Source organism: Pyxicephalus adspersus, chromosome 4 (assembly GCF_032062135.1).
Source record: "Pyxicephalus adspersus chromosome 4, UCB_Pads_2.0, whole genome shotgun sequence".
Classification (NCBI taxonomy): domain Eukaryota; kingdom Metazoa; phylum Chordata; class Amphibia; order Anura; family Pyxicephalidae; genus Pyxicephalus; species Pyxicephalus adspersus.
Genome location: NC_092861.1, coordinates 53,439,255 through 53,457,664, shown reverse-complemented (window position 1 = coordinate 53,457,664; position 18,410 = coordinate 53,439,255). Strand labels below are relative to the sequence as shown.

Below are 18,410 nucleotides of genomic sequence, written 5' to 3'. Positions count from 1 at the left end.
TAAATTTATTTATTGTTATATTCTTTTGTGTTAATTTCCACGTTAAGAAATTAAGTTTCAGATTCTAAAGAGTGGATTGAGTTTAAGGTAATCTCCTTGTAGACAGGTGTTAATGATTATAATCAGGACAATGCTTGACTATCATTGCTGCTGATGGCTTACATTTAATAGTTGTGAAATCTGTCCAAATGCAGAGATGCACTTGCTTCTCAATCTATTTTTTCAGCAACTTAGTGTAATCATTACCAGTGAAGCTCTGAGTTTATGCTGACAAAACACAAATATGTCCCTAAATCTTCCCTGTGGCCACGCTGGCCACATTTGGTTTTGTTGTCCAGATCTCCTCATCTCTGAAGAAAATGCTTAGGCTGCGAAATGATGTAGATATTTCTCTAAATTTAGAAGCTATTGTTCAAAAATACTGTTCACTGTATGGTCTCACTTAGAAATAGAAGTACTGAATCATTCATGGGAGTATGATGTATTCTGGAAGAAATCATGTCTGATAAACAAAATGTTTTAAAATATAAAGATACTTGCCCTATTTTCAAACTTTGCAGTAAAAATGTACATGTATTTGTTTTACAGAACATAGATCATAAATGAAGTAGGACATAGTAACCTGGTTATCTTGTACTTGCTTTCACAGCTCATTCTCCTGTGTCTGCCTACACTGTGCATCTTCTGTATTGGGGGAACATTTTAAACTTTTCCAATGAAACCTTGTGGGTAATTACTTGGCCCCGACATGGTCACATGACAGCAGGGGTAGCACCACTGCTTTATATAAACTCCCAACATCAGCAGTTTTGTTGGTGGCTGTTACAAAAAATCGTTTGCAGTGACCGAAATCTGCCTGATATCTGTATAGGGCTTTAGCCTGGAGGACTCCCACAGTGCAAACCTGTATGTGTCGAAGGTAGCAAATAGGTAGTAAATGTCATTGCAGAGATAGCTTCTGAACGTGCTTTAAGGGTTCGGCAATTAGACCAAGATAGGGATTTCCAGTCGTCGAGTCCCAAGTCACCAAGAATTCTACCAAGTTGAGTCCCAAGTCATTGACACCAAGTCACCAAGAATTCTTCCAAGTAGAGTCCCAAGTCAAGTTACTTCATTTTTCCGCATTTGTCCCCAAATAGAAAAAGGCAGTGAGGCTTTTGTTACACAGCCCCCCCCCTTCAGCTGTCAGAGAAGAAAACTTAGAATGCAAGAAAGGTGGGGAGGAAGGCAGTATTACAGAAAACTCATTGGGTTACAGAAAGCAAGTCACGAGTCAAGTTGTTAGTCACTGGGGAAAACCTTGAGTCAAGTTGCAAGTCGTTCATTAGGTGACTGAGGTCAGACTCGAGTTTAAGTTGCGCAACTCGAGTTCCAACCTTGCCCCCGTGCCTTTCACACTTAAGCAAATAAAGCCCTATGTGTCTTTGTAAGAAAAAAAAAAAAACAAACAAAAAAATAAGGTAGCCAAATCAATGGTGTTATTCTTGTTAAATGCTGAATGTGGTCGGGTTTCAATGTTAGTTACTGTGTATTGCAAACATTATGATTTTGTATTTTGACATGTGTTAACCAATACTGACCAAGCCAGTAGTAACCATTCTGTTTTCCACTTTTTTGTTTTAGAAGTATCGATACCCAGATGATGATTTACCTTCTCAAGAACCCAGTTCTCCAGAGATCTTAAGTGATGTAAGAAGTCCAGAGTTAGTTCAGGTTTCTGAGAAGAATATCTCCCAGATAGAAAATGTACATGGCCTTGTATCACACTCACATATTTCTCCACTAAAGGTAAATGCTTCTTTGTTTTTTATTTGCTGATGCAGTAACTTGTAAACTTTGCTGCTGGCCGCTATGCTTTGGTAGACCTGTCATGGCAATGGAAGGCGTTTTGGCATCACCTGCTCCTCTGGAGCTATGACAGCTGCAAAGTTCCTTGTCACTTTGCTACTCTTATCTTCTCCTGGTCCAAGCGTGTCTTTGGCCATCTTCATTGGCTAAGTTAGGATAACATGACAGAACTAGCTTTATAGTTCTGCCATAAAAAAAACGCCTTTGACTTTACTTTCACTTTTGACAGACGCCATAATTTATCTGTTTTCATAGGAATAGTTAACACACCTATTCTGTATTTCTACATCAGAAAGGGCAGTCACACAGCAATACATTACCTATTAGGAATGTTTATCAGACTCTTACCTTAAAAATGCCAGTTTACTTACTTTTATATTGTTATGTTCCTAAATTGTGATTTGCTTTTCAGGGTTGTAGGTAAAATATGTTTAAGTTCTTCCTGATGTTAATGTCTAGTCTAGTCTTTTAATCAAATTCCCTTAATGTAATTGGTATTCTCTGATGGTTAGTTATTAGGTTGATGCTGAGATCTTAGGAATATGGAATATGTTCTGTGGCAGTTTGCCCAGCCCCCTCATGCTTTTTAGTACATTCTGTCATTTTATTGCAAAGGGGAAAAAATCCTGAGCTTTTGAAGTTCTCATTTGTGAAGACCTGAGGCTTTTTATTATGTAGGTTCAGTGTATTAGAGTTTTCTTTTACTCAGTTGAGGACTGCTAAAATATTCTTTGTCTCCTGTGTATGTATGTTTTGTTTTTTTGTTTTTTTTGTTTTTTCTTCTATTCCTAGAATACTTTAAAAGCTTTGCCATGGGCAGACTTTTTTCTGTCCTTTAGTAAACATAGTGTGCTCGGTGATTTGTGCACTATATGATTCCGTTAGTGCCAAGATTATACCCGAGCCAGTTTTCACCAGTTTTATGAAAAATAAATCAAGAAATATGTAGGTTACTGTTGCAGGACACATGTTGAAAATGTCAGTTCATCTAATTACAACACAGATTAATTGGTGTCTATCTACAAGCTGATCTTCTGATGTTTATTATTCTAAGGATAACATCTAAAGCTACGTACACACTTCCAATTATTATCATCGGAAAACGAACGACGAACGTTCCTGCACGATATATACGAACGATCGTATAGCACCGATCCTGCACATAGAGGTAACGACACGATCGTTCGTAGATATTGTACACACAATAGATACGATCGTTTAAGCGATAGAGGAACTATGTGCACGACAGGAAAGTGAACGGACGTTCGTTCATCACGCATGCTCAGCCCATGGACGATTAACGAACGACCGTACACACGAACGATGTTCAACGATCGTCGCCCAATCCGATCCGCCGGTCCGGTCGTTCGTTTCCAACAATTTTCCTCGTTCGTCGGCGTCGTTGGTTACTTTTTTACGAACGATTTTTTGCCCATTCGATCGTTCGTCGTTCGATTGGAACGATAAAAATTGGAAGTGTGTACGCACCTTAAGGTTTATGCTGATTAAAAAAAAAAAAACCTGAAGGTTTCTAAAGAGAAGCTCTAACCCCCGGGACCCGTGTCTCCTACACTACCTTTGTTCCATTTGCATTGTTTTTCAGTGTCTTTGTCATTTGACACTTCCAGAATTGTTCTGATGCCTGTGTTTCCTTTTTCCAATCAAAGGATGTACCAATGATGGTCACGGAGCTCCGACTTTCAAACTTCTGGGTGCACAACATTCAAGAATGGCCAGCACTTTGTGAAATGTATAGCTCTTTTATTACCAACAATTACCGACATTCAATTTGTAGGCATGCAGGTCTTTTTTCAAGACACTATACCTGAGAGAGGACCTGTATGCCTGTGCAGCAATTTTCAGTGGTTACTGTTAGAAATAAGATATATATTTGTATATTTTGCATGCAGTGCTGGCCTTTCTTCAGGGTCCTACCTCAGATCCCCTACATCACTACAGGACAGAACAAAATAAATGTCACATTGGTTTGTGCTTGCTGTGTCACAATGTGTGAACCTAACCTAAAATCCTGTGTGTTAAACCACACAGGAGCACATCCAAAATGCATACACATGTGCTATAAAAATATATACAAAACAAATGTGGGATTTTGAATGCTAAAAACTGTCCACTACTTTGATATTCTTTATACTGATATTAACCCTGATCGCAGCTGCATTTTACAGCGGGAATCTCACTAATTGAAGATTTTATTACTAAAAGAAATAATCAAGAGGTTTTGTTGGTGATCTTGTGGACTGCATGCATACACAGATAATCGCAATCCCTGAACCAATCTGGCTAATTTTATTCAGTGCTTGTGGTTCAGTCCTAGCGAATCTTTAAACGAATGTTACCATTTTAGCTTCTGTTGTACACAACCTGCCCCACAGAATGAACATGTTAACATTACTGTGAAAAAATGGTAAAAAAAAAAAGTGATTGACTCGCACTGTAATAAAACAATTGTTTTTATCATTGTATTCTCCATTGTAAATATAAAAGCTTAAATCACATTTTATAGGTAATGAATAATAGTTTTTATAATATATAATCTGTTTACTTGTTTGGTTTAATCCAGAAAGGTTGCTTTTTAGATTGTGTGATTAGCAGCTGTTCTTTTTGTTGGTGCACATTAGGTGCACATGTCTTCTTACCTGTCATTGAATATCAGTGAGTGACAAGAAGTGCTTCTGTAATCAGAAGTGTGCATTGCCGCCTCTTTTGTCTCCCCCACCTAAAGGACTATCCGCTCTCCTGAACATATCAATGGATGATGATGACATGCCATGTGATGGTTTTCTATAGCTTATTTTAGTATATACTAGTATAGACTAGGAGCCAAATACATACCAGGGGTCATTCATAGGTATGTTGCATGGTGTTTATACAAGCGTTTAAAAACAAGACAAAAAACCCTTATAAAAGCCCACAATGCTTTCATGGGTGTTTTTAGGTGTTGAAAGCAAGCATTCTCTTCTAAACGCATGTGGACTCTTCCATTGGTTTCATAGGTTTAAAGGTGTTTGTAAGCATTTACAAGCAAAATAACCTAAAACACAGCAAGGCGCATTCTCCTAAACGTTCCTTCTACAAACTACCTGCTGTATACATGGTGGAATACACGGGAATGGTCATGTAAACTCTGGTGACAGTCCATGTGCTTTGGATGGTGTTTGCATGTCAAAATATGAAAAAAACACAAAAATATTTTGGTCATAGGAGGGGACATAGAAGAATAAACATACTTTTTTTAAGTGGCTCTGTTGTGAGAAAAGTATGAGGGCTCCCATTTCTGACAAGTTTAAAAACAAAATAGTTTCTCAGTTCTTCAGCACAAATATATACAGCACGCTAGTTCCAGGTATTTGACTCAAAAGTGTTGTAGCTAGACACAGCAAGTCAACTATAATTTGCAAAACAGCTGGCAATGGCATCTTGTATATTCATGCTGTGACATTCAGTTTTACCTGTTGTGATGTAAACTACAGTTCTATTAATTCTCTCAACAGAATCCTTAAACAAAATGTCACCGCTATACACAAAACTGAGCTTCACTTCATATGTTTACTGCCACTTTGTTTAGACATAATATGAAAATAAAGTAAGTGTAGGTTTTTTCTTTGCTTTTCGTTAGTGGCAAAGCTTGCCTGCTCCAGTGGGGATGCGTGTAGGGATTAGCCGAAATTGACTGCTAGAGTTGAACTTTGCTTGTCAGCCATTCATAAATGACAGGAAGGTCTTAAGAGGCTTCATCTCTGCAGCCTGTTACATATTAAGAGACAACAGCAGATGGCAGCAGAGCTTTGTTTTTACAGCTCAATGTAGCTGCCTACCAAGAAAACAGATTTTCCCACTCTGTAAATAAGTAGGCACACCTGCGGGAATCCTGAGATTATATATGTGTATGTATGTGTGTGTGTGTGTATATATGTGTGTGTGTATATATATATATATATATATCTATATATATGTATGTACTGTGTGTACAGTTTTGATAGCAGCAGTAGAGAGCAGCTATGTAAATGTTAGAGTAAGGTTCACCTTAAAAAGGCTAAAAAATAAAAAAGTGACCTTTAATTTCCTCCTTGGAACTCTTGCAGCTTTGCACTACGGAAAGGAAAACAAGATCCTGTGTTGCTGGAAAATTTACCCTATTTAGAAAAACAAATCTACCCAAGGGCAAACTTCACTAGTGTGATTAGGGTCTTATGATTTTAATGAAGAGGTGTCAGGAACCCCTTGTATGTAAATAGGAAAGGTGGAAAACATAGTTGATAAGTAGGAGTGCATAACATATTTATAGTGTACCATGAGTTGTAGGTAAACAATAGCCCAAAGGCTAAGGATATCTGGTAAAACTATGGGGTGATGGAGTGGGTGGGAGGGAGGTAGAACAGGGAATAAGGAAAATGAAAAGAAAGACAAAGATGGTAAAAATGTGTTGATCATAAAATTCTTGACTAATATGCTCTATTCCATTAGATTTTATAAATTCAGTAGAAATATAATCTTGGCAAGAGGATTTTTTTATACCTCAGGAAAATCAGGTGATTTTTTTTTTAACATTAAAAGAATGGAAAAGCATGATGTGTTTGTCATTGGTTCTCTGTTTTTAATATTGCACAGATTTGCTGTGTTTTTTTTTTTTTTTTTACTTCCTTTAGCAGAGTTCTGCATTATTTATGACGTTCTGTTGCTTTTTAATATTTCATTTTATCACTACCTATGCAAAGAAAGGCTGTCTTTTTACATTATTTTTCCTCTTTGGTTACTGTAAACTACATTACAACGGATTAGTTTTAAGGCCAGTGGCTTTATGGCTTGTCTATTTTTTTCACTTGCATGCTTTAGAATCACTGTTGTATTTTCCTAATTTGTGTGTGCATTTTAGGTTTGAATATTTTTGCTGTAACAATTTAGAATTCTCTCCTTTGTGTGCATGTATTTGAGCATAACTTTGAAGCTGCTGTAGGTATGTGCAGTAACTTCTAGTTCTTGTACGTCATACCTGACCACAATTGCTCCTCCATGACCAAGTTGCATAAAATACCACTTTATTCAGCTACACATATTCAAATTTCCTTCTCTGCCTGGCCATGCTTCTCATCCACTGGTAACAAAAATAAAAACTCAGCTCTTCTCCAGCTCGAAAAAGTTTTTCCGGACCACTGGGGGACTTTCTTATTTTTTTGCTGGAATATTCTTACGAGAAATTGGTTCTGGAAACCACATGCAGCAACACATTCCCACGCCAGTTTAAATGATGGTGAATGTCTTCAAGCAAAGAAACAAGGTGTCCTCTATTAGTACAGCATCTAATTTATACTGTGAGAAGCTCACATTGTGCTATAATTTTAGAGTGAACAATTTTCATACAGGAGAGAAGCCATAACTAAAAGACTGAGGTTTAGGCCAAGCTCTTAAAAGTCAACTTTTACACATGCATTCCATGGGAGCATGGCTAAACTATTCTGAACAGCACCCACATTCTGTCCACTTGGGATAAGTGGGCATGTGCAGTTGAATTCAGAATATTAAGTGGTGGTATTAAAACTCAAATCCTTATAATAGCTTTTATTTCCATAAACAAACATGCTTTGGAAATACTGCAAATTCTTTTCTATTCAAAGCAAACAAGAAGAAAATAAGTGTTTTCCTTTACAGACAGTGAAGAAAATGGAATATTAGACTGTTAAACAATAGCTTAAACATTCACTGTATAAACTGAAACATGTTTCAATATTTTGCTTTTCTTTGAATCACTGAAAATGTATTAGTCTAACGACTGTTTCTGAGAACTGCTATACATTGGTATTGCATAGAGTCGACCAAATTCTGTCACCTGTGAACAGATATTCCAGCCCAGGATGATTGCATTACATTCCATAATTCTTCTGCATTTTTTGTTTTTTTCCTCAAGAAAAGCTTTTTTGGTGTCACCCCCACAAGAACTATCACCCCCAAACATTGCAGGGGCTTCCTTCCATATTTTGGCTTCACATGGTGCATCTCTTAATTGTAACCGTGCTCACAGGTATCTTTAGACCTTCTTTGATCTTCCTAGAGCTGATCATTTTGCCATTTTGGTCATTCTTCTATCCATTTGAATGGTAGTTTTATTTTTTTTTCTTCACGTTTTTTAGTTTTTGGTTTGCATTTTAAAGCATTCGAGATAATTTGGTCTGAGCAGCCTATCATTTTCTGCACTTCTTTTATGGTTTCCTTTCTGCACTCAACTTTTTAAAGTATGCTGTTCTTCTGAACAATGTCTGAAATGACCCGTAATACTCGGGGAGTATTTTCAGGGAGAGATGCACTATAACCAGCATATCCAACATTTGCTGCCTTCCTTCCTTTAAATTTAAACGTGGAGATTCTCCTTCTCAACGTTCCTTAAATACCATAACAAAAACTTTAAGGGCTCTATTTATAAAACAGGATATTGCTTTCCCTTATAGGAATTATCCAGGTCTATATGCTTCAATGGCACCAGAGCTGTCGGGTTCCCTGTTTTATAATATATAAATGGAGCCCTTAGAGTTGAGTTTGTCTGTTTCTAACAGCATTAAAGGTTTTAGGTTTTTTATCACACCTTTGTCGTATAGGACGCACTTTCCCCCCCCCCCCCCCCGGCTTGGGCAACATACTTTGTTTATGTGAATGGCACATGCACAGACATATGACCACCTTTAGAATGCAAGAAATGATTTCACCTAATGTATACTCTGTGCACATACAGCAAGGAAATGTTATTTACTTGGTTATGTTATTGCACACACTTGTGTAGCTGGCAAAACATAATGCATACACACATGTTTAGGTTATTTAATTAGAGGAAGAGGTAGGGGTTTGGATGTGGCAAGTTTTTACAAAAGTTATGATTTGTGGATGAATTGCTGCACAGTGGCTGCAGATAGAGACCGAAAAGGGCTTGTATTTTTCTATGAAATTTTAGATTTTGCATAGCCTGGCCACTGAACCAGTTACCGGATGGCATCTGTAATGATGTGAAATCTTCACTTTTGAATTGTTCTAACTGTGGATCATTACCTCCCTAGAATTACTTGGCTTTTATTTTGTTGTTACCAAATATATTTTAGTAAAGGTTTTCATAAAGAAAAAACAAACCAATGCTTTAGTAGTTTTACAGAGTGACAGAATATTGGGTCTCCGCTTTGAGCTGAGGCAGACGATGTGTCGGCCTCAATTGGGGGGAAGATGAGCATGCAATTTTTACTGTGGGTCTCAATCTTCAGAATTTTGCTGCACCCTTTATGCAAAGCTGACCAAAAAGTTTACAATGTCAAGTAATTGCTGGTATTTGCAATAAAGAAGAAAAAAAAAAAAGAATAAAGTCTTCAAAGATGTACTCTGTAATTATCCAAGCATTTCACATCGTACATATTTTTCCCCCTCTGTAATGTTACTTTTTATTTTATTTTTTTCCATTTCTCTGTGTTTTGCTTGATTGCATCCCACACCATAGACCTTGAAAACGAGAAAATGTCTTTGCTTTCAAACCTTTTTAAAAATTAAATACATTGAGCACACCACACCATAAGTAGTACTCAGCTGGCAAATACCTATTGATCTTTTGCATTTGTCTTATCTTGCTATTTGAGGTGAAGATTTATTAATGATGCATACTCTGCTTTACACTTTACATTTTGTGTATTAGATTGGTTTTGCCTAATTGATGGTAAGCAAAATTTTTCAGTTCCTTAAAGGGGAATTCACCTATTTGAATAAGGAAAAAAATCTATCGATAGATGGAAAAATATAGATTGATTTACTAATTTCCCAGACAGTGAAATTTTAGGCTGTAGGAATTTCAGTTTTTTTGAGATACAGCCTAAAGTTTACCTATTTATATTGGTGCAAGAACTGTACAGAACACTGATTTCACAAGGTGGTTGTAATGTCCTAAACTCTGCCATTTCGGAATGTTTGCAAAGGATGTAAATCAGAACAGTAGAAATCGACAAAAAAAAGCTTATAATCTTTGCAACATATATTGATCACCTAGAGCAGGGGTCGGCAACCTTTACTATCAAAAGAGCTATTTTGCCCCCTCTTTTACTAAAGAAAAAAAGTCTGGAGCCACAAAACATAACACAGCCTATAAACTTTTGAAAGTTTTATTTTTACCTGTTACAACAACAGAATACAACAAACAGAAGGGCAGTGTGCATGTGTATTAAACACTGAACTATGCTTTATTTTATGATTTTTTTTTTAGGAATTCGTACAGTATTTATTGTATTTCACTGGATTTAATATACTCATGATTGAAGTAATCAGCTCTTTCTTGTATATACTTTTATATTTTAAAGTCCAGCAATCATAATTCCTTCGCCAAAATGAATAGGTAATTTTTTTGGTAATTGATAAATAGGTTAATAAGTAATTATAAATAATATAAAGTTACGTAAATTAATATATAGCCTACATAATTATGTATGTCAAATGTTTACGCACAATTATGTATATCAACTATTACACTGTAGGATTAAATCTTAACTAACCTAATTTGAATTCTGCTGCCCATTTGTGAGGTTATGTGTCTCCAGCCTTAGTATCAGCCTTTCTGTGCTGAGTAAGATGAAGGAGCTGCTTCTCCTTATATGTATCCAGTCCCGTGTCCTACGTGGCGCAATAATGCGCCTTGATGTTTGTTTCCAGGTAAAAAAAACCCGGTAACACGTGGGACACAGGACTCCTATCAGCAGCAGGGACTCCCTTGAGTCCCGCACCGAGAGCTCCGCCCACTACAGATGACACCCCGATGTTCTAACGAAAAAATCTACCCGTGAAAAAAATCTAACAGTAGAAATTGGAGTTGAGGTGCTAGAAGCGTCCAGCAATGTGTAACAGGGTGGATTTTTTTGATGGGCAGAGTTCTTTATGTTTTGATGATGGCCTAACCATGAAATTTTAGGTTTTGTACATCTCCCCATTCCAGAGAAAATGGGGTTCAAAGTAGGGAAGGGGACAGGGTAGTGTAGTATGACATTTCTAGTTTTGTAGGTATAAGTTTGGGGTTCGCACCTCCTTGCAATGTAAGTCGCCTCAGGGGTCCATAATTTGTATATTTAATTTTGGGCTTCTAGACACCTACTTTTAAAACAGCAACCCTGATGTTCAATTTTTACTAGCTTTTATAATTATGACCCCCCCATATTTTGAAAGTTGTTAAAGGTGGGCAGATGAAATTTGAGTCCGTATGACATAGTGTTTAGGAGATATGGAGGTTTGTACTGGGAGAGATGTGTGGATGGCTACATTTAACCTTTCTATGTAGGCCTACATGCACTGTTTGACCTTTTCATTTTTCCATTTATTGGCATTGTGCCTTTGAACTTTCAAACTTTGACTACTTCGGGAAGTCAAATCCCCGCACAGTTCCTTCTTTATTGCCCGTTATAGCTTCCTTCTCTTCTGGAAATCTCCCATTACTTTCTGTGCTGGCCAAGCCAATACCGTAGTGTAATTTAAAGTGCAACTAAACCCAAAACCCAAAAAACACACCTTTAATCCTGCAGATCTGTCTATCCGTTGGGAGGTTTCTTGGTTATTGTCCTGCGTCGTCCCAGTATCTGTCTTAGGCCCGCCAACATCATCTCACGTCTGCACATTTTTCAGGGAAATCCACTTTTAGGAACTCCAATGAAGGTTCATTGTAATGTACATACTCTGTTGCATGTATGTGTTTGTGTACTAGTACATTTTTTTTATTACAATTTGGTTTACTGATTAAACATAAATGGCTATTCCGCAATGATGGATAGTAATGTTATTTTAGCTTATTCCTAATTATTTAGATGAGCTTAAAATAATCCAGTGAATGAGAAATTGGCTAAAATTTCATTTTGTTAAATTAACTTTGGGGATGGCAACTTGAATTGTTAGATAGAAGCTACCTCCCTCTTAGTTTGCTTTTTCTTTCACTGGAGTAGTAATGTTACCCCTAACAAATTGTATATATTTCTGTATTACAGTATTTCCTTTTTTTTTTTGAAGCTGCAGAAAATAAGTTTGGTCAGTGGATTTGTTGTACTAGAAAGTACAGTATTGAAATAAAGATGCTGCTGCCAACAATTGTTTTTAGTTTGCTGTTGTAGTACTTTAACAGTGACAGCGTATTCAAATGCTGCTTCTCCTTATTTACCTAACCATTCCAGGAAAAAAAGTCAATGCTAATGTAACCTTTCTGGGAATATTATTTCATACAAGAGCATCAGTCAGAATATTTTAGTTACTGTTTAATTGGAAACACTTTACTAATTGTTTATAGAGAAGATCAGAGTATACTTACACTGTTTTCTTAATCTATTTCTATGTATAATTTATGTCAACAGTGAGAAATGTTATTCGATTTTACTACAGGCGGTGATTGAAACTTGGTAATTTAGCCTTTCCCCACCCAGTACATTAAATCAGGCAGCCCTAGTGGGTCTTTGCAGTCAAATGCTTCAAGCATCCTACCTGCTAATCGACCTCACTTCCTGGCTTCAGTCTGCCTAGTTATCAGCTAACAAAAGAAGAGCAGCTTCTGATCCCTGCAGACCTCAGAGGCAAGGAAATCATGGGCAGCAGATGCAGTGTGAATTGCCGCTTCTCCTTTTTCTGTTTACTGCAGCAATGAGCAATACCTTTTAGACATGTAACAGGTATAGTGTTCTGCATGACTAGACTCCAAAGGAAAACAATGAGCACAGCAAGGAACCAGGATTTTTGCTTTCTGATTTGGATGTGATGCTGCTGTAATTCTATCTGCAGTTCTTGCTGATCCTTCACCACTCGGCAGCTGGTAGAAGAGTAAGACTGCCTGGCAACCACCTGCAGAGCTGCAGAGATGAATTACATTTTCGGAAACAACACACTCTTGTACTCCCGCTCCAATCGAGGTGGCAATACTAGCTCCAGTCATAGCTCTGTAGGCCCAAAACTGAAGCCATGGGCAAAGAAGGGCTCTACAGAAGAGCTTAAAGCTGAGCCAGAACCTTCTCGATGGCAGCAAATAGTGGCTTTTTTTACTCGCAGACACAGCTTTATTGACTGCATCTCAGTAGCTGCCAGCTCCGCCCAGGTAACTTGCCACTTGTTGGAATGATTTCTTTAAATACTGAATGATTTGGAAATGTCTTTTTCTTTAAATATGCTGGTTTGGGCTGGAATTCTCTAACCCTGCTAAGGGAAATCAAATATTAATACCGATGCGTTTTGTGTGGGCTCAGTCTTGTGTGGGTCTGCCGTGCATGCACCTGTTTGTTGAGCAATTTGGGATAGGATTCATTAAATTGTTGATTTTAAAAGGGCATTGTATTACAATCCACTGTGCAGAATAATGCAATATAATGCCTTGCAATACTCAAACAACAGTTTTTTTTTTCCCCCAACTATTATCCTTTTTTTAAAAAAATGGTTGCAATGGATTTTTTAAAAAAATGTTTTTTTAAAAAGTTGAATACAAGCATATGTCTAATAATATTGTGTTCATAAAACTTTAATATAGTTAAGTCATTGTCTTGTGCCAGAAATCAATGTTCTTTAGTGCTTTCAACTTGCACTGTCATGTGTTTTTTAGGCACCTTGGCAAATGTGGTATTAACACTATCCAAGCCTCCCATTTTTGTATTGTTATAGGTGTTCAGCTTGTTAGAACTGTGTAGTACTGGGTTCACGATATGGGAACAGAACTGATGTCAAATTACCATTGACCACAAAGATCAGTCAGGTGTATTTGCTAAATTTTTTTTAATTTTATTGTTAAAAGTGCTACTTGTGGTAATGGAACCCTTCAATTCCATTCTAATACATTTTTTTGGAGATTGATCTGAAGAGATTCGATTTTAGAAAGGATTGTTTTTTTTTAATTCTTAACTTGAGTAACCCTGCTAGTAAATAAGTTCCACGTGTAATTTAGGACTATTTATTAAGCCTACATATTTCTGTAATTTACCACTTAAATTGGACCCAAATACAATGTTCACCTAAATGGAGTTTACCTGCCTTAATATGTGTACTTTTGTTCATCTCCTTCTGTAATTCATAGTTATTGCATCCCTATGAGGCTTACACCATTGACACCAGCTTTTTGCTGTTTTGATATTACTATAAAAATGCATCAGTCCTTTGTTGAGGGCCTTACTTTGCTTTCTTCTCAGCTCCTAGTGTCTAAAATCAGGAGAGGTTGGCAGCATTATGCAAGAAGATAAACCATATTCAGTGTGCATAACTTTGTGTGGCCTTATTTCTGCTGTGCAGAGAAATGCAGAAGATTCATATAAATATTTGAATCTGTTCCATCAACAGCCATCCACCATGTAATCAATATTTAAATGAATTTATGTGTTTATGCACTTGCATGTTGTTATTTTGAAGGGGATATTTCAGTTTGTAACAATTTTATGCTGTAATATTTCTTCTATTCATGTTACATGTATTACCATATAAAGGAGCTGACATTAGAGAAGCATTCACTTAATAATATAGAAAAGGGGAATGAACTTGTAATACATTTTTAATGTCCTCCCAGCATTTCAGATAGACAGTTTAAAGGAGAAAAGAATACTCTATTGTAATTGGACCAGCAGATTTCTCTTGAATGAAAGGCTTTTGAATACATTGTAACCTTGTGGCAGTTCAGGTTACATTTATTTATTGATGGGAAGTAATGACAGTAGTTTTGTTTTGACATTGTTCTGGTGCAACCAAATGGCCTTTCTAAAAGCCCGCAATTATGACATATGTTCAGCAAATGTTTTACAGTTTACAAATAAGCCACTTAAGGTGCAAAATATGCTACAAATATTTTAATTCACAGAAACTGTAACAATTCTATTTTGTCTGTATGTGAGCAATATATTAATAATCTCATTATAACCTCAGAAAAATGTTTGGTTTCACTTTTCAGTAACTTTACATGGCAGTGAATACATTATTGATATTTAACAATATATAGTAACAGTATTAAAATAAAATCTACCTTTTATCTTTGAAAGCACTGGGATTTACATGATTGTATCATCTCTGAGCCAGCAGCTTAATTTAGGAAGTAAAGGTTGACCCTTTGGTGTCTTAAAACTTTTTATTACTGCTGCTTTTGCTTTCTCCATAATATAATCTAAATAGAAAAGCCGGTATGAAAGCAAGAAAGACCGCCTTGCTAATTGCTGCAGTATGTGGGTGGAGTTGGGAACACAAAAGGTAAGACTTCTCTCAAGTTCTGAATAGATAGAAGAAATTTGAATAATTGATTTGGATAACGTATTTACAACACATTTATAGCCAGAAGTTTGTATTCATTTAAATCCAAATTTTCAATGCAATCAGTTAATGCTGGTTTTGCTAGAGATGGTAAATGGCGCACCTGAGGCTGATCCACATTCATAATGGTTTAAAATGCCATTTTTTTTAGTATGAAGAACTAATCAAAAGCAAATTGGCTTATAACCTTAAAGGATTCCAGTCACTGTGTCAAGTTTTCCTTCCAATGTGTGAGGTCTTATCATAAATGGTGCCAAAACATGTTGTATTTGTGTTCATAGATGCCGCCAGCCTGAAGCATTAAACTTGCCAAATCTTGTGTCTTTTTAAGCCAGGCGATCTTGGGTCTGAGATTAGAAACAAGATCCAGGACTGTCATTCTGATTCTAGCTTTTAGATTTGATGAGTTACAAAGCTGAACATAGAAATGTATGTTATTTGTCTTTTTACATGTTCATGAAGTTCATGAAAGCCAGCACTGTAGCTTGCACCTTAAAAAGCAAGTTGGCAACCATGGCTCTATTGGTTTTTAGACCAACAAGTTGTAATGAAATTGTTGTTCTTTTCTTAATTCTTGTTTAAAAAAACACTGTCATATTAGTTTAATTTGTATTGGCTTTCTTTCATTTACCTTTTAAAAATAGATAACATGTGTAAAAACATTACCTGTCCTTTGTTTTGCAGAAGAGAGCCTGCTGTGCCTATTGCATTTTGCTGATTACAGCTTGGCTGGATCTTGTTGTAGGGAGAAATGATGCCTGTAGGTCTGACTGCATTCATATATCTTTAGCAGCTTTAGAAGCATAGTTGAGCACCTTATTTAAGGCTTTAAAGTACTCTGCATTTAGACTGAAAGTGCTGAACAAAGAGTTAATGGTAACGCTGGCTATAGAATAAAGCTTTTATAAGGCTTGAGGAAGATTCAACATTTCTTAAAGGTTGTTTGAAGCTACAACCAGAACTTTATTAGGAATTCATTTTACCAGAGTATAACTTAAGGGCACTTCATTGGGGTAAAGAAAGTGGTTTGGAGCTTACTTAAAGGGTCTCCAATAACATGATAGAAAATTCGATTGTCCTGGTTCCTTTAAAAGAAGATGTTACCTCTCCAGTGGGCCAAAAAAAAAATCTTTATATTCCCATAAAATATTTCAGAATTGTTATTTAGGTTTTCAACACATGCAGGAAACACAAAAATTTGTTTAAAGGGCTTTAAGTAGCTATCTGTCGTTCCTGTGTTGTCTGCCCCCTGCACGTACATCTGCTGTTTGTTATATCTGCAGAGTCAGCTGGAGGGGTAAAATGCTCTCCTCTTAACTTTACAGGATTCTGAAAGCAGGGTATGGGAACAATCGCCTAGGCGATCAGGAATGAATGGGAATGCAAAGCCTCCCGGGATACCTATGTCACGCATCCCGGGAGGCTCTTGGGTGCTTCTTTTGTGCATGCCCAAGCATCTCGGGCATGCGCAGAAGAAGCCTTTTCATTAAAAGGGAAAAAAAAGTTTTTTTTTTTTCCCCAACCTACGTCGCCCGATCTTGCGCCTGGGTCAAGTGATGTAGGAAGAAGAACCAAGAAGAGGAGACAAAGATCCTGGCGCGCCCGCTCAGAGACAGATGATGTGACGATGTGGGACCCCATGGAGGACACCTACGGGCCAATCGACTACTAACAATTTGTTATTTTAAATATAGATTAATAGGTAGATTATCAGGTAGATAATGGTCTAAAGATTAATGAGCCATTAAACAAACAGAAGACCGGTTTTAGCTTTCACTGGATTTTTTGCGATCCTAATGTTCTAGAATGTTTCCTTCATGACAAGGTTATAGCATTAAGAGAAAGTCTCCATAGACTGCTTGTCATGTTGCTATGGCGTCACCATGGATAAAATTATCTGAGTTGGTTGTCACTTGAATGGACTGCTTGTGTCACTTGATTGTATGTGTAGTTTTTATTCTAATAGCGATAGCGGACAGAATACTTCTATTTTTTTTTTTTTTGCCCATGTTTATAATTGCCCAACCCAGGAAAAATTCTATACCCTAAAGCAGGCATGTCCAAAGTCCGGCCTGGGGAAAAATTGAGGCCCGTGTTCAGATTTCCACCGGTCCACAGCCTCTGACATAAAATCAATAATATGCGGCCCGCCAGCACTGTTGACCACAGTATAAAATACACACATACAAAAATTTTAATATATTATATTAGAAAAATTATATTTAGTTAGAGTTGATCAACTGCCTTGCAATGATTGGCCCGCTACTCGGTAGGACAAGAGTCTCCATGCACAGGGAGTCCCCTACCTCATTATAGTGGGCGTGTGCTGTGCGCGACCTGTGCCGACCACACTAACCCTGAGTACATGCTGAATGGGTCGGTCCCCACACATTGTTACCTCACCAAATCTGGCCCTCTTTGCAAAAAGTTTGAACACCCCTGCCCTAAAGCTACTTTGAGGATTGTTGGGAAATTGGCCCATAATCACCCTTAAACAAATGGTCTGATGAAAAGTACTTTTACACAGGGGAGTGTTCATTCATGAGAGCGTCCCTCCAGTACATGGCATTGAATGCTCTTCTGATCAGAAAGCTGCCTAGTATAGGTCTAGATTACCTTTCACTTCCTAGAAGTATACAAGCACATAGATGTATTTGTTCTTAGTAATGTTTTTTTTTTTATATATATATAAATATATAAATACTCTTGTGACTAGCCTTTTTTTTTTTTGATTTTGCTTTTTGGCATATTCTTTGCTTTTGCTTGTTTGCGTTGGTCAACACCTAAAACGATGAATTTTTTTACACTTTTATGTGTTCTCTGTATTCCACAGTAGACAGACAACTGTAACCAAATACCCATAGGTTCTTCAAAAATTTAGGGTTCTGTTTTTAATTTAGGGCTCCCAAAGTCTGTGTTTTCATCGCAAAATAAGATGTTTGATTTTGCAACACTAGGTTTTCTGTGTTGCAGATCACACATCGGAATGATTTCCTAAGCTACCATAAAACTTTCCAAATAGGAATGATTTTTCAAGCGCTTAAAATATCACCACTCATGTATGTTTACCTATGTTTCTGATTCCAGAGAGAAAATGGTTAATAACTCCTCTTCTTCCCCCCACCACAATCTCCTACTGCTGTTGAAGCTCAGCCCACTTGCTGAGAGCTTATGTGGTATAATTGGATATGTGTGGAAAGCATGGACAATAGCACACATAGAACAGTGTGATACAAATGTAGACCCATCCCAAGCCTATTTTTATTTGAGAGGGTATGTGGCTTTTATAC

The 18,410-nt window shown here is 37.0% G+C and overlaps 1 protein-coding gene across 1 annotated transcript in view; it reads left to right on the top strand.

Annotated features, from left to right (window-relative positions):
* Nucleotides 1-18,410, top strand: part of DLG1 (discs large MAGUK scaffold protein 1) — an 82,579-nt gene that overhangs the window by 23,413 nt on the left and 40,756 nt on the right. Inside the window, exons 4-6 of the mRNA XM_072410150.1 lie at nt 1,624-1,788; nt 3,516-3,674; nt 12,674-12,940. Of these exons, the coding sequence (XP_072266251.1) occupies nt 1,624-1,788; nt 3,516-3,674; nt 12,674-12,940 (591 nt within the window). The remainder of the gene's footprint in view (nt 1-1,623; nt 1,789-3,515; nt 3,675-12,673; nt 12,941-18,410) is intronic.